Raw genomic sequence first — 22,932 nt, forward strand, 5'->3', positions numbered from 1 at the left:
TGGCTGTGCAGCACTTGAAGAAAAGGCAATCTTGCTTCTGCCGCCCATCATGGCAAGGGATAAGGACTGAAATTACGTGTTTTCCTTACTGTTTAATTTGGCAAACCTTGCAATCCCAAAGCAGTAACAGAAAATTGTTACACGGATGACATGAAAAAAATAACACTTCAATTTATCAGTTAAGAGGCACTTGGGACAAAGACCTAGTATTTGCACAGAAACACACAATAACTTATTGAAACAGATCACCACAGGCTACACTTTGGACAAGGGCCATGTTAAAGAATACATTAAATAACAACAATACACAGTCCCATGAAATTGACTTTACCCCAAAAGGATAAATGTCAGTGTTATCCTTCATTCTGTTCCATTGCAGGATCGCTGTACTGAGAATCAAAAAGACCAAAAAAAGGTCTTACAGCTCCCTCTTCTGTATTAAGCATAACAGAATAGAATGGACAGCAAGAAAGTACTACTTCTTATTGTGACTTATTATTTTTACGACCAGGAAACAAGAAGAATATGCAGATATAATTTGTAGACTGCTAGGATCTAGACTATTTTGAAATTAATAAAACTTAAAGATTCTTTGATTCCCACACCAATCTATTCCAGAGGTCCAGTTGAAGGCTTGGTTGAAGGAAAGAGCAATGTCAATGACATCTCTCACTCAGAAGACAGGAGACAGAAAAAAGGTGGGAAGGGGAATGGGGTGCAACCTAGCATATTAGCATTTAGCCAAATAACCAGCTAACTAACAACATGAAATAAGTGCTCAGGTTATACTTCCCATTCTACTAGAAGTGTAAGGAAAATTAATATGGTTATGATGAATTCAAAAAGAGCTAGCACTGCTTTATCTGGTAAGACACTAGCTCTGCTACAAAGTTAATACATAGAATGGAATTCCTGAAGGGGCACATACCTCTAACAGGCCAACAGCAATGGATAGAGCAACTCCAGTAGATCTCAGTGGTCTTTTCCCCTGTGGTACAGGCCAAGGGTCACGTTGCAATTCTCCCAGAAGATCAGTCAAGTTCATGTCAATTTTTTGAACTGGTTGCAAAAATCTGTGAAATCATTTTTTTAACAAAACAAATATTTTCAGGCACTTTAGGATAATTATGCTGAGGATGTTTCAGATCCCAAAATAGTGATCAAACAGATACAAGATTAAAACAAATTTAATAAACAAAAATAGTAAAATACGAGACATAAAAGGAATTACTACGCTCCAAATATGTTCAAACACTTCTTGGCCTGATCATTGGTTTCATGGCATGGATGACAATTCCCTACTTATCCATTAGTGAGCTTTGGAAAGATTGAATGTTCAAGGTACGTTGGTAACATTTGGAGGGTGCCTGCTACTTTTCCGAAAGTTGGAACTGCTGCTAATTATGCATTTCTGAAGAATATCATGAATTGACAACAAGATAATTTTTTTTGTCTGAGTGGCTGGAAAAACAAATCAAGAGTTTTGGCTAAGATATTCTAGTGGTGACAGACATCCTGGAAGCTTTTCAGAGTAAACAAATAAGGGCAATTGGAAAGTATATCTATTCTAAAGTCTTTGATTTGAAACCCAAATGAATATGTACTATATATTGTTAAAACTATTACACTTGATGGGCACCTTTTCTTCAGAAACATATGCAATAACATTTACAATCATATCATGTTAGTTATTGTAAAGTTTACTGAGGATTGGTTTTGGAAAAGCCATCCAAAAGCATGTATTTCTCAAACTTGTCTCCAAAGCATTCTTCACTTTTTGGCTCCTCATCTGCACTGAACAACTACCCTTCAGCCGATCCCCATCTCCAGATCATGTCACTTTGCCCACTCTCTTTCGATTTTGCTGTCTTCTTGTTCCCTTTTACCATCCCTATTCAAACTGACACTTGAAATTCTAAACCATGGCCTCTCTACCTTTTACATACATCTTCAAACCCAGCTTCTAGGTATGCCTTTCAGGAAAAACATAACTCTCCACCTAGTTATTTATAACTGCACTGCAAAACACCAAACTGCTTAGTCTTTGGCTACTATTTTCCCTAACACTTCTACAAACGTCAATCTGCTCAACCACTCCTTTACCTGTACCTTTGAAACATTTGCTGCAAATTGCTGAACAAAAATTGATCAATCTCAGCTTTGAAATTATGAATTGGCCCAGCCTCAATAGCTTTTTGGTTGAGTGTGTGAAAATGCGCTCTCTAACATTGCTTCTAAACAGTCTAACTCTGCTTGTAAGGTTATTCCTCTTCATGGCAAATTGTTTCCTCGACCAAACCTGTGAAACCATTGCATCATGTTAAACAATTCAATTATATCACTGCTCAATTTTGCATGCATTTCTCTCTCAAGTATAAAGGGTGTAGGAATGATCTAGCATATGAAGATTTTATCATTCATTACTGGATCTGGCTGAACCACATGAAGCACTACTGTTCATCACTGTTACGTTTTGCACCCTGTTACAGTGCTGGGGCCATCTTAATTAGTCACAGGTAAAAATTCTGACTGCGGTGCACTTTTCCTTTTGACTACATTATATTTCATTTTCTAGCTCAGCTAGATTGCTTACAGTTCATTGGACATGTCAATTTCTTTTCTCACTGCCTTTTGTGGTTAATTCTTCATTATTAATCATTCTCCTCTTCCATATCCCTAATTGGCCTCCATTTGGATTTCCATTTTCATTCCTGTGCAATACTGAATGGAATATTTCTAGTCATTGTTGCTTAGCCATCAAAAATTACCACTTCTAATGTTAAACATGTGAACATTATTGCTTTAAATAATGCAGAATTTATGAAAAACATGCATGCATTAAAAGGTGAAATGGCACTAAATATATGAACAATAGACAGTGAAGATTTCCTATTTTTATTTGGATATTCTTGACTATTTGCACTCTTCTTGGGACCATTGAGATGCCTTCTGTTAGTGAGATGATTACGGCAGAACTTGATAAATGGTATGTTCTAACTAATTCTCTACAAAAAAAACCCAAAGAATTGCGAATGCTGGAAATCAGTAATTCTATGTTCAGAAGTCAGGCCTGGTAATGCAGCTAGTTTACAGAGAAATGAGCTGCAATATTCAGGAACAGAAGTATGCAAATAGATTGCACTGCCAAGATGCAGGCTTTAATGAATCATGTACTAAACAATACATCGGTAGCAAAAGCAGAGAAAAATTGAATATTAAATAAAGCAAATATAAAGGGCATAATGTTTCCTCCATAATTTCTTTTCTATGAGACAACTTTCCACAAGAAAAATAAGAATGCAGCTATGTATAATTGTAAGTCAGGGCCAATGCTTCATTTCATTTTTATCTTTTGATATAGACTTAGCGCAACGTCAACATATTTCTTATGAAGATATATATAGCCATGCCCTTAAATGATTTGTTTCTCTGTTATAAGAATAATCCTAAAATATCCATAAAAGCATTTACTGCAAAGAAAAAAAAAAGAGAATTTCAGAAAGGCAAAGCCAGATTTGATCCCAGAGTACTTGATCCCAAAATCCCAGAGAGTATTTATAAAATTAAAACATCTGAAATTTGGGAAACTAATTTACTTTGGAACAGGAAATTAAATGCAGAGATTGCCATGCAAAAAATAATATTGATTACTTCTGTCTCAAGAATGAGACTTCAAAACAGGAATTTTAGAGACGATGAAGCATCGCCTTATGGCTACCCTCAGGATAACATTGTGGTTAGATGTACCACTAAAATACCTGAATGATAGTGGTTTCAAAGATTGAAGCTAGCAGCACAAGCAGCAGAATTTACAGCACTCCTTTTGGCGAATTCTATAATCAATTTACTTTAAATTTTCCATGCTGCATTTAAAAGCTGTCATTTTTTGGAACTTACAGCTATTTCATCTAATACCAGGCAGCTGCAAGAAAAGAAAACAGTGCCCCGACCTGGCAAATAACGTACCAACTTAGAATACAGCCAGTTGGTGGGAGAAGCTTGTGGTGGTTTGGACACTGACTCTTTATATTTTGCTCAAATTCAAGCCACACAGAGATGAAAGTCTATTTATTGGCTGTAACAATCAAACGTAAAAGAGGGAGCCTCGATCCAGATCCTGAGCTAAGAATTAGCCCATGGAGGGAAAAATGGCCTTATTTTGGCATAATTAATCAGAGATCAGAGGAAGTCTTAGAATAGAACATAGAAAAAAAACCCCATCAAAATCAAGGTGGCCAGCAATATGGAAGTGAGCCTTAAATTTATTGAATGAAGTAGTCTGTACAGAATAGAGGGAATTTCACCTTACACATAAGTAAAGCCTTATAATATCAGACAGTGGCATTAGATGCTCAGAATAGAAAAATTATTTCAGTTGTAGTACTAATATCTTTAAAAACACTGGAAAGTACAGGACCTATAAGCCATTTAACTGATCTCAAAGTTAAATCCTTCAGCTACCTGCCCATTACTTCTTTAAATATTTCCATTACAATGGTCTCCTTAGAAATCTTTACTAAGACCGTAGAAGGTTCAAAATGTTCAAACAAAGCTTGATTCATATTATTTATAACGTAATCGCAATTAAGGTATAATTTTGAAATAAATTTTATATTCTACTAAAATCATTTGAGCTACTTGCTCTTTCCCATTAACTTGATTGAAAATGTCTCTATTTGCAACTCAAATATTTTAAAATAAACGCATAATTAAAAGAATTAAACAATAAATTTAGCATTATTCTGCAGTTTTATGCATTCTCTAAACATAATATTCAACTCTGGCTGATATTATTTAAACCCACAATTTCTCAAATAAACCAGAAACAAGTCAGAATTTCACCCACTATGTCATTCTGTGCAGTAGCTATCCATATGGCTGAACTAACTTAGTATAGCTATGTGCCATGCTCTCTCAGAGTTGGATGGTTATTACCAAAATTCATACAACAGAAAATCCTACCCATCTTTACTGGATTCAAATCAGACATTCTATGTACCTTAGCCTATTATGCTTTGATTCTCCATCAACAATAATGCCACATGGGTTTTGAACATATAAAATTACCAAATTTAAAATATAGCAAAGTAACTAACAGCAATTTTGGATTATACATTATATAGAATAGAATCTCAGAATATGTTTTGTTTGAAATTAAATTTGGGGTTTTTTGAAGTACACTCTGATCATGCAAAATATGGAACAGACGCATCCTCAAATAATTAATAAACATAACTTTCCTAATTTTAAAATTAAAAGTATTCCTTTTACTTCAAAGCTGATTCTTGGCTAGAAGATATTATTTCAGTGATCATGAAAAGTACAAATATCTGTGTTGCTACTTCAAGGAATGTCCCCAGTGAACTGTATCAGAGGTAACAAAAAGGTTTGCTTTCTCATGACTTCAGTTCATAGCTGGATTTTGCAGACAGTGGCTTGCCACTGATCTCAAATGAAAGCTGCACACGAAGACCTTGCATAGCCCATGACATGTATTTTACTTTTCATGAGTTCAATTTTAATCTTGGACCAAGTCCAGAGAAACGCCAGGTATTGAGAATAGTAATTATCATCGAGCAGACTAAGTCGTTAACCTGATTGCAGAATTCTCTAACAGTCAATCAAAATGCACAATGAACTCATTATTTTGCACTTCTTAAAGGTTTTACAGAGTGAAATAAGGATTGGGGTGTACATTTTGAAAGCTGAAATACCTTAAGAAACTTTTTTAAAAAACTAAATCTCTATGGGTGGCATTGTGGCTCAAAGTCTAGCACTGCTGTCTCAGAGCAGCAGGTACCTGGATTCGATTCGACACTTGGGCGACTGTGTGGAGTTTGCACCTTCTCCCAGTGTCTGCATGGGTTTCCTCCCACAGTCCGAAGATAGGCAAGTTAGGTGGATTGGCCATGGGAAACGTAGGGTTACAGGGATAGGGTAGGTCTGGCTGAGTTGCTCTTCAGAGGGGCAGTGTAGCCCCAATAGGCTGAATGGCCTGCTTCCACAATGTAGAGATTCTATGAAAGTATCATAATGGAAAAAGTTGACATTACACAAATAGTGTTTGTTTTCAAGGACAAGAGGGTTTATTTATGGAAGATACGATTTAGTATACCATTAAAATCTCAATTATACCTTATTAGGAGACATAATTTTTATCATAAGTTTTTAAGAGTGATATTACAAGATAAAAGGCATAGTTCTCATTACTGAAATGATTTTGATGATAGCCCTCTGCAAGGACTTCAGCAGAGGATCTTGTGGAGGTGCAAAAAAGAATCATGACTAACTTGCAGATTTCTGCATTTAACTGTGCATGTGGAGATACCAGAAGTTGCTGTCAGTTTCGCAGGGTAAATGACACCCAACATGCATAGTTTTGCTGTCATCATAACTACAAGATCCAGACTAACTATTCTACAATAACTTCATATAGTCAGAGTAAAAGTTTACCTGTTGGATGGTGGTGGTTGCTGAACTTGAGGCCCACGGCTTGCCTGGGTGGCTAATGGTTTACTTAGGCCCAACATGTCCTAATAACAAAATTGACAATGCAAATTAAAGCCTTTAATCATGCAACCAGATCTATTGTCCATTCCTTGACTCAACCAAAATCGTTTACAGTAGAGTAGAACTTATGTTCCTTTATTAAAGAACATTTATGGCCTTGTGTCAATTTATTGAATGGCAAACCACCACAGTAACTAAAAGCAAACTAAAAACCTCAAGTTTTCACGATGGAATCTGACTTCTCCAGTATTATCTTGAGCTGGGATCATAAAGTGGAGGGTTCTTGGCACATGAAGATTCACTGAATTTAAGAAGAATCTGTGAATCTTTAAAGAAACGAGCTCAAGCACTTGCAGATACTGGCCACAAAACAGAGCGTCACTTTGAAGTATAATACACAAAGTGGATTTCAAAATGGATTTAAATTTTACTAAGACATTTCTAGGAGTAGAAAACCTAAGTTAGTTATTTGAAATGTTCGATTAAGGCTCCACTGAAAGATCTGGCAATTGAAGTTAGAAGTGAAAGCAAAATGTCACAAGGATGAAATTGTAAACAAAATCATGATGATGGATGAATTCCAAAATTCATATTTCAGCAAACCTCAAGAGTAATTTAGATGAGCATAAAATATCAAAGATTCAAGAAGCAGCAGCACTGGTATCTTTTACACAGTTACTTATGGAGAATTGGTTATATGGAAATCATGAAGGAAACTGGAAAATATGGGGATATAAAGGTATTAGTTTTAGGGAGCAAACTGATTAATTCCAAAATAATCAAGGAAAAAGTTTAGAATCTAGACATAAGATGACAATGATGACGACAACAATAATAATAATAATAGTAGAAAGGTTTGAATCTGAAAGTGACAAAGAAACTAACATTAGTCCATTGTACTAAGCCTTGACATAATAAAGCCAATTATTGCAAGTTAAAATAGGAAACTGATTGTAGTAGTAGGAACACTTAAGGAATCTTCAGCAAAGGTTGCCTCAGGAAAAGAAACAGTTATTAAAAATATAACTGTAACTCAAGTGGAGCAGTTCCCCAAGAACCTACAAAGAAGGGAGATGCTTCAGGGCAGTCAAGAAAATTTTCTCGATTACTAAGAGAATCAGACCACTGAAAGTATGAATATTTTGTTTCAAAAGTGGAAATATTTGTTTACGTTTCTAAATAAATAGGTAAATCAAAACAGATATTGGGAAACACCAGAGCAAGTCACTCAGTTACGCTGTCTGCAGATACAATGCATCTTTCAAAAGGGTCAGTGAAGAAGAAAATATTAATTGGAGATGTACAGTAAGATCACAAATATGTCCCATTATATTGAGTTGGATTAAAGAGTGACTTGGTAAGTGGAGAGGTTTCAACTGAAGTAGTGCACAAATCATTACAGAAGGAAGTGATTTTATTTTGGGGAATAACCTTACTGGTTCCAAAATACTGGCCTCAAAAAAGGCTGGTGGGACAATCAGAAAAAGGAGCAGCACAATGTCGCAAAAAAAACTTGGAGATGCTGCAGGAAAAACATCCTGGATTGTTTTGTGATTATGTCACAACTAGAGCTCAGGCCTGTAGAATTACACAGAAAGGAAAAAGGTCTATATTAAAACTAAGGTACATTTTTTGTATATTCAGTTGACTTACTCAAATTTTTGAAAATTTAAATAAAAGGGATAAAGATAAAGAAAAGGAGGCTGACATGTTTCATTGATCTTCTTTAACAGAAAAACAAACAATAGATCCCGATTTGAGGGTTATACCAAACAGCATAGTCAAAAATTGAATCAGTACCAATACACGTGAATTGTTATTTAAAAGACAGTATTAAGGAAGAAATGGAAACCACTTCAAAGAGGAATAGGAAGCAGTTAATTTCATGTTAGTGCCAGCTAAGTATCATAACAATTCTTTTTAAGTGGCTCAAGAAATTCCAACAGCAAGTGACTTAATATTAGGAAAATTGCTACAATACTAACACATTATTGAACTGATTATGTAACCGTATGGCCACATTTTGCTTGATATGCCACGTATTTCGAGATTGGGAAAGCCCAGTTATGAATTAAGCTGCAACTGTTTGAAGAACCATTTAGCAGGGTCCTAACAGACAGCTCAGGACCCTTATCTTGAGTAGAAAACAGTATCTTTTCAAAAAGTACAGATAATTCGGCAAGATTTCATAGAATCATAAAATCTCTACGTGCATAAAGAGACCATTTGGACCATCAAGCCTGCACCAAACCTCCAAAGAGCGTTCCACACCAGAGTCAGCCCCCACCCGACCATATAACCCCATATTTATCATGGCCAATCCATCTAACCTGCAGATCTTTGGATTGTGGGAGAAAACCGGTGCACCCAGCAGAAACCCTCACGGACACAGGGAGAACGTGTGAACTTGATACAAACAGTTGGCCAAGGCTAGAATCAAGCCTTGGTCCCTGGTGCTGTGAGGCAGCAGTGTTAACCACAGAGCCACCCTGCCATCCTGTGTTTGACTCGGTCATTTTGCTCATGGAAGAGGAGCAGAAAAGCTTTCGTCATGACTGAACAGCCCACTCATGGTCTACTCTGTTCAACCCCCACCAGTTTTGGGGAAAATTACAGCAAATAGAGTAGCGAAAATGTCAGTCCAGTTTTGTAATCCATATTTCGTATAAAAACATGAAGAAATGCAATCAGATTAAGATTCATGTTTTGCCACAAATATTTAAAAAAATACTGAATAGCTTGCAAATAAAACAATTTACATCTTCCACTCATCATCCACAATCTCAAATAACATTGGAAAGTTGGCATCAAACTTTAAAGGCCACAGTGTGGAGGTGTGGTGTTGGACTGGGGTGAACAAAGTCAGAAGTCACCAGGTTATAGTTCAACCAGTGTATTTGAAATCATAAGCTTTCAGAGCACTGTCCCTTCATCAGACAAAATGAAGAGAAGACACATCGGCACAGAATTTATAATCAGAGATCGAAAGATTATACAAATGGTGTGAGTAGAGTGTCGACATGTGGAATTATAACTCTCTGCAGTGATCAAGAGTGTCAGATGGTGTGAGTAAAGTGTTCATAAGTGAAGGGATGGCCTATAATCCAATTAATTAAGGCAGAGCTCCAGGAATTCTTCAACAAACCCCAAGTTGTCAGCAGCAAGACTAATGAGACAACCAATGAACTGGAATAATCAATAGAGATCTGTAGTGCACTGACCAAAGAATAAAGAGTCAAATTGGACTCCTCCAGAAGGCCACTGCCCCAGCTTGACATGTATGCTCAAGGGTAGGAGATGTGTTAAAGCCAGATTCATCAGATATGCTCACAAGATAGCACAAAATGTCACCCAATCATAACGCAATGCTCATCTATACTCTAAATATCAATCACAACATCGCCATCAAACCAGCAAAGGAGGAATGCAGAATAGAATGGACTACTGCAAAGAAACATACCAACTGAACAACTAGTAACACTACAGACAACTACCTGCTAATCTGACTAAATAACACACACATTAACTCAACAACCTGATAAGACCTTCAGAGTATCCTAAGCATTCTGAACCCACAATCTTCTCACATAGGAGACTTCTACTGCCTTTTGAAGATACATAAAGCCAACACACCTGGACATCCCATCATATCAGGCCATGGGACCCTATCTGAGAACCTCTCTGGCTAAGTCGAGGGAAACCCAATGTATAAGGACCCCCCAGCTTCTGTCATGTCTCTACAGACTTCTTAGAGAAACTCAGCACCCAAGGACCGGTTGAACTAGGAACATTGCTCATCACAATAGACATTTTAGCAGTCTACACCAGCATCCTCCACGGCAATGGCATCTCTGCAACAGCCTCGGTACTCAATACCAACAACTGCCAATTTCGAGGCACCATCCTGTAATTCATCCACTACATCCTCGCCCACAACCTTCGACAACCAGTTCTTCATCCAGACACACAGAACAGCCATAGGGACCAACATTGCAGCCCAATATGCCATCATTTTCATGCATAAATTCAAACAAGACTTCTTTGCTGCACAGGAACTCTAATCAAAGCTAAACACAGATACACTGACGATATTGCCTTCCTTTGGACTCATGGCAGGGAATCACTGAAATGACTGCAACAATATCCACAAGTTTCATCCCACCAGACTTCCTATGGATACATTTTAGAATCAGTATCATTGCATCTCCGTGAAGGATAGACACTCAGTACCTCATTCTACCACAAGCCCATGGATAAACTCACAATGCTTCACTTCTCTAGCTTCCCTACTAAACATATTAAAAGAAGCCATGCGCAGTGGACAAGTCTTGCATATACACAGGATCTGCTCAGACAAGGGAGAATGCAATGGATGCCTCAAGATACTAAAAGACACCCTCGTAAAAATGGGATACAATGCTGAACTCATTGATCAGTTCTGACATGCCACAGCAAAAAACTGCAACAACCTCCTCAGAAGACACGAGCAATAGAGTACCCTTCAACATCTAGTACTTCACCACAGCAGAGAAACTATACCACTTTCTTCCCAGCTTTCAACATGTCATCAATGTTGACAGACATCTCAAGATAATCCCTACGTCTCCACTTCTCGCCTTCAAACAAGTGCCAAACCTTAAACAGACCATCGTTTGCAGCAAATTACCCAGTCTCCAGGAAAACATTGATCACAATAACATATAACCCTGCTAGGGCAACATGGATACAACCATCATACGTGGGAACACAACCTACTGCATACACGGCAGATACTCAGGTGACTCAGTCAATGCTGTCTATCTCAGCTGCAGGCAAGGATGCCCCAAGGCATGGTACATTGGTGAGACCATGCAAATGCTACAAAAATGGATGAATGGACACTGTGCAACAATCACCAGACAGGAATGTGCCCAGCTTGTTGAGGAACACTTCAGCAGACAAGAACATTCAGCCTCCGATCTTCAGGCAAGGGTCCTCCAAGGTGGCCTTCAATATACACATTAATGCAGAATCGTCGAGCAGGCACTAATAGCTAAGTTCTACACCCACGAAGACAGCCTCAATTGTGATCTTGCGTTCATGTCACACACTACATGTAACCCTACCACACTGATCTGTATTCGTAAAATCTTGATTACCTTCCTGCTTTGACACCATCACCTTGATTATTTGTTATGTTGTCTCTACCTTAATTAGTATGTACAGTTTTGGATAACTTGTTACTTCAGTTAGACCCTCAGTATGAGACCTATCATGTTATTTCAGTCATTTAAAAATAGTCTCCAACACCACCTTCTTTTTAATTTTTATGTAATTATCACTCTGCCTTAATTAATCAGATTATAAGTCATCCCTTCACTTGTTATCCGGCTGTTGACACTTTATTCACACCTCCCTCCCATTTATTTCTCCACCCTGGAGGCTCCCTGCCTTCATTCCTGAAGAAGGGCTTTCGGCCAAGACATTGATTTTCCTGCTCCTTGGATTCTGGCTGACCTAGCTGCGCTTTTCCAGTACCACTCTAACCTAGACTCTGATCTCCAGCATCTGCAGTCCTCATTACTTTTGCCTACTTTACTCACACCGTCTGACACTCTTGATTACCTGCACAGACTTATCATTCAGCCTGTTGACACTCCACTTACACTCGTACAATCATTTGATCTCTGATTCTAAATTCTGTGCCTGTTTGTCTTTCTTCACTTCACTTAATGAAGGGGCAGTGCTCTGAAAGCTTCTGATTTCAAACAAATCCATAGAAACCACAGAATTCCGACAGTGTGGAAACAGGTTCTTCGGCCCAACAAGTCCACACCAACCCTCAGAGTATCCCACCCAGACTCATTCCCCTCTTACTCAACATTTCCCTCTAACTAATGCACCTAACCTATACATCCCTGAACACTATGGGCAATTTAGCAAGGCCAATCCACCCTAACCTGCACATCTTTGGATTGTGGGAGGAAACTGGAGCACCCGGTGTAAACCCACACAGACACAGGGAGCATGTGCAAAATCCACAGATAGTGGCCCGAGGCGGGAATTGAATCCGGGTCCCTGGCACAGTGAGGCACCAGTGTTAACCACTGAGCCACCCTGTTGGACGATAGCCTAGTGTCGTATGACGTAAGACTTTAAAGGCCATGATTAGAGCTTCATATGAGGAAACTTAATGAATGAGAGAAAGGAATTCCCAATTTACTATTTGCCATTAAGGATGTCTCTAATGAGGGCACAAGATGCAGTACTTTTGAAGTAATATATAGGAGATGACAGGACACTTTAAATGGCTTAAAAAGTTTATAAACCAAAGCTCAAACAGAGTTCCAACTTGTATGTCAAATTTCAAGAGAAGCTAACCAAAGCCCACAAGTTGACTAAAAGTGTTTATCAAACATGCTCAACAGAATGAAATTTACAGCAGATAAAAAGATGAACATACTTCCATTACATCTGCTGCAAAAATACACTAAACACCTGTACTTTCATTTCAAAATAAATCTTGACACTTAGTTTGAAAGCTTCTTTCAACATTTAAAGGAAAACACTTCAAAAGTTAATTGCGCATCTCAAATTTTCAACATGAACAATATAACCTACCTGAAGCTGTTTTGCTGTTAGGTCTTTTGTGCCTCTGAAGACATAGCTCTTGGAAATACCCTCACAGCCAAGCTCATGAACCTGCACCATTCTGCCAAACGTAATGAGACCAACCAAAGCTGTAGGTGGCAAAAGGCTCAAGGACATTTGCATGGATTCTTTTAAGGCCTGCAGATCTTCATCCTCCATACAAGTATCCACAACATAAAGGAAGATTAAAGGCATTTGAGGGCCACGCTGTGAACGAAACAAAAAAAAACCAAGCTTTGCTCAATCATGCATTTTTTCTAAAACATCTTATCAGCATTATTCACGCAATGCAACAAGTACATTGGTATGCATTCAACTACCAAAAAAAAATTTCAAAAGCTGTGGACACATCGACAACAACTCATATTAAACTACTTTGTTCAAAATGTTTTCTTCCATAAACAGGGCTCTCTTCAATACTGCCCAGATAAAAATTTGAAACCCCAAATGAACTCAGCTAATTTGGAGTAATCATTACAATCAACTCTGCAACGATCTTGAAATTTCTACACCATTAACAGTTGAAATCCTTTTCTTAAAGCTGCATTTTTAAAAATTAAATTCATAGGATATATGCATCACTGAGTAGGTTAGCATGATTGCCCATTCCTATTTGCCACAGAATAAGCAGTGCTGAGGTTCCTGAACCACTGCAGTCCTTGGGATGTATGAGCCCCATAGTGCTGTCAGGAAGGGAGTTCCAGAGTTTTAACACAGTGACAGTGAAGGAATAGTGATGTGCAGTTTTAAGGGAACTTTGCAGGTGATGATGTTCCATACATTTGCTGGCCTTGACCTCGTAGATGGTAACCTCCTGATCAAAAAGACAAAGAAGCTGTTGCTTTGCTCAAATGTAGAGAATGGTCTGAAGCAAATATCCTGGAAGGAGAATCCCAGTTATAGTGGTGGGACAAGACATGGCAATGATGGAAATCACAGGTTTGGAAGGTGCTATCAGAGGTACCTTGATGAGTCAAGGTAATGCATCTCCTAGACCCTACATACCACTGCCACTGTGCATTAGTGGTGAAGGGGATAATGGTAAAAGTGGTGGGGATAGGGTGCTAATCAAGCAGAGAAGGCCAAGGTGGATTACCCACTCAGCACTTCATCCTTTTCTTTTGCATTAATGCACTAGGCTCCACATCATTAAAGATGGGGACATTTGTGCAGCCTCTACTCCTGTTAGCTGTTTAAGTGGTGAATGGCAGTGGACAGTTAATGTGGTAAGACCGAAAAGTTCAGATCTGACATGTTGGATATAGGATCACTAATTCATTGACACCTTGTTTTTAGGTATGCTTGGTGGTGTTCAAGGATCCTGCATTCTTTATTACAATCTCCCATCTTGATGGCAATATTAGAAACTGGAGACAACCAAATTTCATTTCTACATAACAGACATGAAACTTTAAACTGCAAAACGTGATAATGCCAAGCCAAGAGTTTATTTGACTGATGGCCCAGTGCCTTGTGGTTGCCTAGGTTTGATGCTATACACATTTGAAATATATTCCATTTATCAGGGTGATATTGCCACTCAACAAGGGTGGGTATCCTGGATTTGTAGATGGGACTTAGTTTCCACAAAGGATTGTATGATGGTTACACCTACCAACACCATCATAGACAGATGCATCTGCAACAATCAGATTGGTAAAGATGATGTCAAATAGTATTTTTCCCTCTTGTTAATGTGCATCAAACATTGTCTAGATATTTACAGGCTTCAATTTCAAAGAAGCCAAGAGGTTTCTTGAATTACTGTGTGTTTACTGGAGGTCAGCAACTGAAATTCAAACTCTGAAGTTTTGGGTTTTGCTTTACTTAGGTTTACACGTTATGTTGTAATTGCTATAGCTTTTTATGACAGCTCCTCCTACTGTATCTAAAATATTTTCGTTCCTTTATTTTTCAGGTTATTTCTTCGACCTACCTAGATTTTTCAGCCTCTCCTTTGATTCCCTTCACACTGACATTGAACAGCTGCTAATGACAATAACATGTTTCTTGCTACACAGACATTCCACTGCCTCATCAATTTTAACAACTTTTGACTGGGAGGAACCAAATTTCATTCCTACATAACAGACATGAAACTTTAAATTGCAGACATCAAAATCACCTGCCCCCGGCAGCTAGTTTCCATTTGACTATACACAGCTACTATTCTTCCTCAGATGTTTTTCTTTCAGTTGGGGGCGGGTTTAGTGTTGACTCAGGAACAGCAAAACATATTCTTTGTAGGTAAGGTCATATAAGATTGCACTTTCACTCGATTTCCATCATCGCCATGTCTTCTCCACCCAATATGACCAAGAGCCTCCTTTGGGACATTTGCTTCTGACCATTCTCTGAATTTGAGCAAACCAACAGCTTCTTGGCCTTTGTGATAAGGAAGTTAGCCAGTGATATATTAATGAGGTCTTGCTGTTAAAACTGGCTGAAGCTGCTTCTCACCTCTCCTGGATTATTTTATGTTGTCAGCAGTAAAAGGAATAAAGTCCAAAGTGTAAATTATGCAGCAAATCGATCTGAACAGGATTACCTCAGACCGCTTGTACAACACTGGCATTGTAAAGTTCAATTATATTGAAAAAGATAAGAGCTCTTAAATAGTTCTGCTTAAGCTATTCTAAACCTTGAATCTATTAAATCTCTAAAGATGTGCAAATAAAAGTGAAAGCAAAACTTAAATCTAATATTAAAAAATAGAAATTAAAGGTACAGCAGAACAAGTTAACTTTTTGCATTAATGAGATTGAATTTAAATACCAGTGAAAAAATAAAACCAATCATTTGCTACCAATACAATAACCAAAAGTCTTGAGTAAAAATGGGGTTCAACCGTCCTACCTGAACTACATACTCAATTGTAGAAAACTGCGGTAAAAGTTCTGCGGGTTGGTTCATCTCAGATATCCCAGAATAGGAAGGAGGAAACTATTTTGAAGTGAAAAAAAAATCAAAAAGAGTTAAGTTGAAACCACAGTTGAAAATTACTTTCTATTGTATACAAAATACTTGTTTTATTCCTAGTACTTGACCCAATCGAAGACACTGTATTTTGTACTGCAAACAGGCAAGAGGATAAGCAGATTAGAAAGATGAACACATTGTTGAAGGAGTGGTAGGGTAAACGCACCAGCACTGGGAGAGGAAGAGACTGAAATACTGGATGGATTCCACTCAAATTGGGCTGAGACACGGGTCCTGGTAACAGGAACAATGTCTTCAACTGAGTAACAGGATGGGAGGAGATGATTTGTTTTAGATTGCCTACAGTGTGGAAACAGGTCCTTCGGCACAACAAGTCCATACCAACCCTGCGAAGAATAACCCACCCAGACCTAATCCCTCTCTCTCTACTAATGCCCCTATCACTATGGGCAATCTCGCATGGCCAATTCACCTGACCTGCACATCTTTGTGACTGAGGGGGGAAACCGGAGCACGTGGAGGAAACCCACGCAGACACAAGGAGAATGTGCAAACTTCACGCAGACAGTCACCTGGAATCGAACCTGAGTCCCTGGCACTGCGAGACAGCTTTGCTAACCACTGAGCCACACTGAGCCAATTTGTGGACAGTAAAAGTTTAAGTGGAAATATTAATATAAATAATAATATTTAAAACCAAACAAAAAGGGGAAACGAGTAAAGTTTAAAAACCAATAATTGCAACATAATTAAACTAGATGCATTAAATATATTAAATATTAAAAACATTCCAGTGAAGTGACAGGTTATGGCACGAGTGATTCTGAAGGTGCATGGAGTACAAAGGAAGAAATTGATCAAATACAGCTTCAACTGGAAGGTATGTCATGGTAGCCATCGCTAAAGTATGCCTAAAATGGTCAGGACTGCAAATTAAACATACGAAGTTATTAGACATACAGTGAAAGGTAAAGAAAAATGATAGAAATGAGAGGAGCAAGCTCAATCATTAAAGATGAAACTACACCTATACGAAAGGGAATGTAATGAGAGGCAAGTAGAATAAGGAAACTTTAAGGACATAATCAAGAAGCAGATGATCATTTAAGAGTGATACATAGGCCCCTAGTAGCAGTCTGAACTGGGAAATCGCATAAAACAAAAACTATATAAGCATGTAACAAAGGCTTGTGGTTTTAATGAAGGGATTTAATTTTCATACAAATGAAGACAAGCAGACTATCAATTTAAAAGGTAGTGAATCTGTTAAGTCTGTCTCAGATAGTTTCCTGCTACAATGTGTCCTACAGTCAGTCAACAAGGAGACATTCCATATTAGATTCAGCAATAAGCCATATTTAGTTAACAAATGCTATGTTAACGTGGATGCATGCTGTGTCAGCCATAGCTCATTAAGTAGTGTTGTGATTTCAGAGCCACAAATATTCTTCAACTGCACTGCAGTGTACTAATGTGAGAAAACAGTATAGTTTAAGATGCTGGCTTACAAATGAGATATTAAACTGTGGTCCATCCCACCCTCTCAGGTGGACATTAAAGAACCCAGAATTCTAAAATATCCAAAGAAATAGGAAAATTGGTTATTCACATTTCCTACAATACAACACATCAAAGCACCATCAGCTATAGAGTGTTTTGAGATATGTGGTAATCGTGAAGACTGCTGTAAAAATACAGGTAGTTCTCCTAGAATGCCATACTTGCATACCAGTGAAACCTTGCCTAATAGAAATAAAGGGGTTTATGGGAAAAGTGGGGTTAGGGGCAGACCAGAAAGAAATATCACTCACTAATCACACAAAAATCACCTAAAAGCCTAACACACAACATATACCACCACCTGAATGAAGGTTGAAATCATATTTATTAATGAGACAAAAGGAAATTTAACTGAGCACATTTTTAAAATGCTGAGCACAGAAAACTGCTCTGTCAGCAATTGACATCAGTGCATGTGCAGAATGGCACAAAGACCAGCACTGACATCATGCATGCATAAAATAGCACAGAGACTTCGGCGTGGACAAGAACATCAGGGCATGCACAAAATGATGGGCAGATTTCAGCGCGCACATTGGCACACACACAGAACAAAATGCGCAAACCGATCTCCACTGGAATCGCGCTATTGTCAACAGAGGTAAGTATTCTCCAAAATACCATTGCCGAATTGTTCAGCCACGTTATAGCCAAATTGCACTCTTGAAATGTGTGCTATCCCAGAACTACCTGTATCGGGACTTCCTTTTTGATTAGCAATCATAATATGAGGATTTTAATGTAATGTTTGAAAAGGATAATGCAGAGAAGCTAAAATCTGAAATTTGCATAAGACTGACTTCAATGGGATGAGACAAGAAAACAGCAAACTGTTAAATCAATTCATGGATTAAATAAAATCCAACCAGTGGGAGTGTACAAAGAAAAGATTCCAGTGTGGTACAGACCATAATAAAACCACAGGACCAGATAAGTTCTACTGAAGGTTTTTTTTAAGGAAGTAGGTGTGAACAGTGCAAAAGCCTGTATCACTTCCAAAGTTCTCAATTTTGCGACCTTTCCTGTGGATTAGAATACTCTTCATTTCACAATTTGTGGAAATAGGAGAACAAGGAACTCCAGACCAGCTACCCTAACATCTGGTTGTCAGGAAATTACTAGAGTCTATAATTAAAGCTATGTTATTGAAACACCTTAAAATTTTCCAACTAAAGAAAAAAGAATGCTGCATCTGATGAATCTGAATTGATTTTGAGAAGAGTCAACTAAAATAGGAAAAATAAATGCAATATCATACAGGTTTCCAAAAGCACTGGATAAGCATCCTCAGAAGAGACTGGCCAAATTCTAAGAGACAAGGTTAAGAAAATGAGCAGCTATTCGAATTCATAGGGTATGACTAATGGTGTCCCAAAAAGATGTGTATTGGGTCTTCAGCTAACACAACATGAATTATCGATGATGATAATAAAGTGGAAAGTCACATGACAAGATAAAATATCATTGTAAGGAATTTAGGCTGAAGCAGAATACAATAAATACATTAATGAATTAAATGAATGACAAAACTGGGGCAAAAAGACTTAAATCTCAGAAAATATGAGGTCTTCCAACTGCGAGTGAAAAAGAACAGAAGGAAGTAATTTCTAAATGATACTAAGATAGAAACAGTGGAAGTTCAAAGAAAACTGCGGAACCTTGAACAAAGATCATAAAATGTCATGAACTGGTACAGAAAACAAACAAAAATGTTCATGCCATACTGATTTTTATATCTCCAGGAATAGAATACAAGGGCAAGATGTCATGCTCCCACTTTACAAAGTCCTAGTTAGACTACACTTCAACCAGGAGTGTATTTCTGGGTACAAAACCTTAAGAAGGACCTGTTTGCCTGGGGATGAGTACAGCATAGATCTATCAAAATGTAGTTAGTCTTCCAACAGTAAAATTAAGAGAAGTGACAACCTAGAATTGTAATTTCAAGAATTTAAATGACTGAAAAGTGATTTGAACCAAATTTTCAAGAAATTAAGGGAAATCAATATGCAGAAATTACAGCCCCTGATCAGCAACTCAGACTAAAAATGGTCATAATATATAACATGGAGCCACATGTTTGAGGCCAGATAACAAAATGCTTTTACACACAAAAGATAACAGAAGCAATGCTAGATCACAGTTAATTCTAAATCTGAGATGAAGGGATAAATGGAGTTAGGGCAAAGATCATTCATGATTGGGTTTTATTGCAGAACATGGTCAAAAGACTAAACAATGTACACCTGTTCCTATTCTCCAATACAGCAATTGAAATAGTAAATGACCACTGTTTTTAAGTAGTTAAAGATATTACGCCAATGATGGGTTAGATTCATGTCATAAATACTTCCAGTATATGTCTACTACACAGTATCTGGACAGATACTGCTGCAAACTACTATACTAACAACCATAATGACCAACTTACCTGATTTCTCTGATAGCAGAAATTACAAGCCCACAGTTTTGCTTTGTAATCTACTTGGCTAAAAACAAACAAAAGTCAAATTAGAGAGAAAAACTCAAAGGCTTATTTTAGACTATTGTAGAAACATGTGCCTTCCTTAAATTTATCTTCGAGCACAGAAATAAAAAGCAATTATTCACATGGTACCAATTTTATCTTTTTTTTCAAAACATCTTAGTCGCCATCTTCAATTTTCTTTCCCTATGGTAATGACTTGTATGGGGTATAGCTCTAAAAATAGGATCATAACAAAACTTTAACTTAATGTCAATTCTGCTGGTGTGAGCTAAAACAAAGAGTGCCAGAAAATGCATTTACCGAGAGTCATCAAGTAACATCCATGCAATCAAAAGTCCAACTCAAGTTTTCCAATTGGGATCAATTTTCACCTTTTCACCTCCGAGCACTTGCAAGGCTTAGAGGACGAGCATCGCACCTTTCTGGATTGTGCAGATCAGTGCCTCACCCAGGTGTCCACTTACTCCACATATTGTAACAAGTTTACCAGGAGCCATGTTAAGGTGCACTGTTTTCATGCACTCATGAGATATTCATTGGCTTAGGCAACATTTATTGTCCATCTTAATTTCCCTTGAGAAACTATTACGATTCACTCATCTTTCAGACCCAAGCTGCTAGAAAGTATGGTCCAGGTTTTGGCACCAAATATGAATTATAATTATAAGTAATTAGACTCTAGCTATAAGTAAAGAGCTATAAATTGTGAATATATAATACTAATTAAAACTTCCCCTTTTACACACACAAATGATCAGACGGAGTAAAAGAGAGTATAGGCAGAGGGAGAAAAATTGGAAAAACAGCTCAGTAGTCTTTGTTCACAGGTACCATCATTGAAATGATCCTAATAATCTTCTGCTGACCAGCACATTGCTTCAGTTGTCTTTCGCCAGGTACTTCCAAGGAGCAGTGCTCAAAAAGCTAGTACTTCCTAATAAACCTGTTGGACTACAACCTGATGTTGTGTCATTTTTAACTGTTTAGTGAGCCAAAAAAGATGGCTGGTTCTCTTATAAAAGGTTATTGCCATATCAGCTAAAATCCACAGCATATATAAACTGATGCAGCAAAGATCAACTGGTTCTCTTCAGGTTTACAGTGAGTTTTGACTGCGAAGAATAAGGAGGCTGCTCTTGAGCTGGGGAAAAGTTGAATACTTCTGTCACTAACTTGTTCCCAGCTCCAAACTGTTCAGCTAACTGAAAACCAATCACACAGTTGTTGACAAGCAGAAAAGTCTCCATCAGCATTACATGGTCACACGTCCATAGCCCAATCAAATTCTCATTGCCAGCAAAAGCTGCATCAGTACACCCCTTTGACTCCAAACATCTGCAATCTTAATTTCATTTACTAAATGTCCAAATTATTGTTTACACAATGTTTGGCATAGGTGCCAGGTTACATCCTTTCAAAACTAGAACCACCCTTTTAAATACCGTTGTTAAAAATGTTCTTATTCAATCGCCAGGTTTTAAAAACACAAAGATAAAAAGGCACAGTCCTTATAAAGGTGATGGTGAACTGTATTCCACTGACACTGAAGGAATGTTGATACATTTACAAGTCAGGACATTAAGTCGATTGGAGATGAACTTGCAGCTGATAACGTTCTTATACATCTGCCACCCTTGTCTTTCTAGGTGGTAGCTGTCATGGATTCAGACGTTACTGTTTCAGGAGATAAATTTCTGCTGTGCAACTGAAAGTGGATTTGTACACTACTGCTACTAAGCGTTTGGTGGAAATGATCATTGCCTGACACATATGATATATTATTTGTCACGTCAGCACAAGCCTTGATATTGCCCAGGTATTAATACATTTGGACACAGACTGCTTGGGTATCCAAGGACCTCGGGCTCAACAATATGAAGTCCTCATTGAACCTCCTCACTACTACCTTTATGATGGTGGAGAGTTCATTGATGAAGCAGTTGAAGATGATTTGGCCTCGGGGCATTACTTTGAGGAACTCCTGTAGTGATGTTCTGGAACAGAGATCGCTGATCAACAAGTTAAAAGATTCATCCCTGGTGCTCAGTTCTGACTCCAATCAACTGAGAAATTTCCACCCAATTCCTACTAAATTTTGCTTGACTCATTTTTGTCACTTGGTCAAATTCAGCCTTGATATCAAGGGCAATTATTCTCATCTCTCCTTTTGTTAATAGCAATAGCCAATTATTATATCATAAGCAAATGCAGCACGTGTATTTACAAAAACATTATGCTCAAAATATACATATTCAAAATGTCTACTTGTCTTTCTTTTCAGTAGTACCTCCAGAATTTACAATTTTTTCCAGCTCATTTTTGTGTGAATTGCAAGGATGTTTAAAGATATTTTACATTTTAAGTAGTACATTCCAATTTTCTGCATGAAAATGAAATCTGTAAAGACCTTAGAGAAAGTTATTCATGCTGTACGGAGAGGTATTAACTGGTCAATTCAAATATTTGAATCTCTAATACTGACTTACCATAATGGATTCAAAACTGCACGGCAGGTTGCTCTACTGCAAAGCACAGGTTCATACTGAATTGGAGGTAAGTCAGGTCGCTCTTTTAATGGTGTAAACAAGGTACCCAGAGGAACAACCATTCGGGTTGCCTCCAAACGACTTGATGGCCAAACATTCCAACTCAGCCGAATCCCATCCCGATCTTCATTCTGCTGGATGAACTCCATAAAAGTTGCCATTGTAACTTCACAATCTTAAGTCTGCGAAAGAAAATAATCTTATTTTTAAAAAGGTATCAAAATTAAGTTATTGATATAAATATTCTGACTTGAAGAA

The 22,932-nt window shown here is 37.8% G+C and overlaps 1 protein-coding gene across 3 annotated transcripts in view; it reads right to left on the reverse strand.

Moving 5' to 3' along the window:
* The window catches only part of sec23a (Sec23 homolog A, coat complex II component), an 86,971-nt gene that overhangs the window by 54,642 nt on the left and 9,397 nt on the right, over positions 1–22,932 (reverse strand). For all 3 annotated transcript variants that reach the window (XM_072568931.1, XM_072568933.1, XM_072568934.1), the window contains exons 2-7: positions 22,615–22,856; positions 20,072–20,129; positions 15,997–16,083; positions 13,111–13,347; positions 6,454–6,533; positions 929–1,073 (exon numbers count right to left, since the gene is read on the reverse strand). In XM_072568931.1, coding sequence (XP_072425032.1) covers positions 929–1,073; positions 6,454–6,533; positions 13,111–13,347; positions 15,997–16,083; positions 20,072–20,129; positions 22,615–22,835 — 828 coding nt within the window. In that variant the 5' untranslated portion in view covers positions 22,836–22,856. The remainder of the gene's footprint in view (positions 1–928; positions 1,074–6,453; positions 6,534–13,110; positions 13,348–15,996; positions 16,084–20,071; positions 20,130–22,614; positions 22,857–22,932) is intronic.

This window comes from Chiloscyllium punctatum, chromosome 4 (genome assembly GCF_047496795.1).
Source record: "Chiloscyllium punctatum isolate Juve2018m chromosome 4, sChiPun1.3, whole genome shotgun sequence".
Lineage (NCBI taxonomy): Eukaryota > Metazoa > Chordata > Chondrichthyes > Orectolobiformes > Hemiscylliidae > Chiloscyllium > Chiloscyllium punctatum.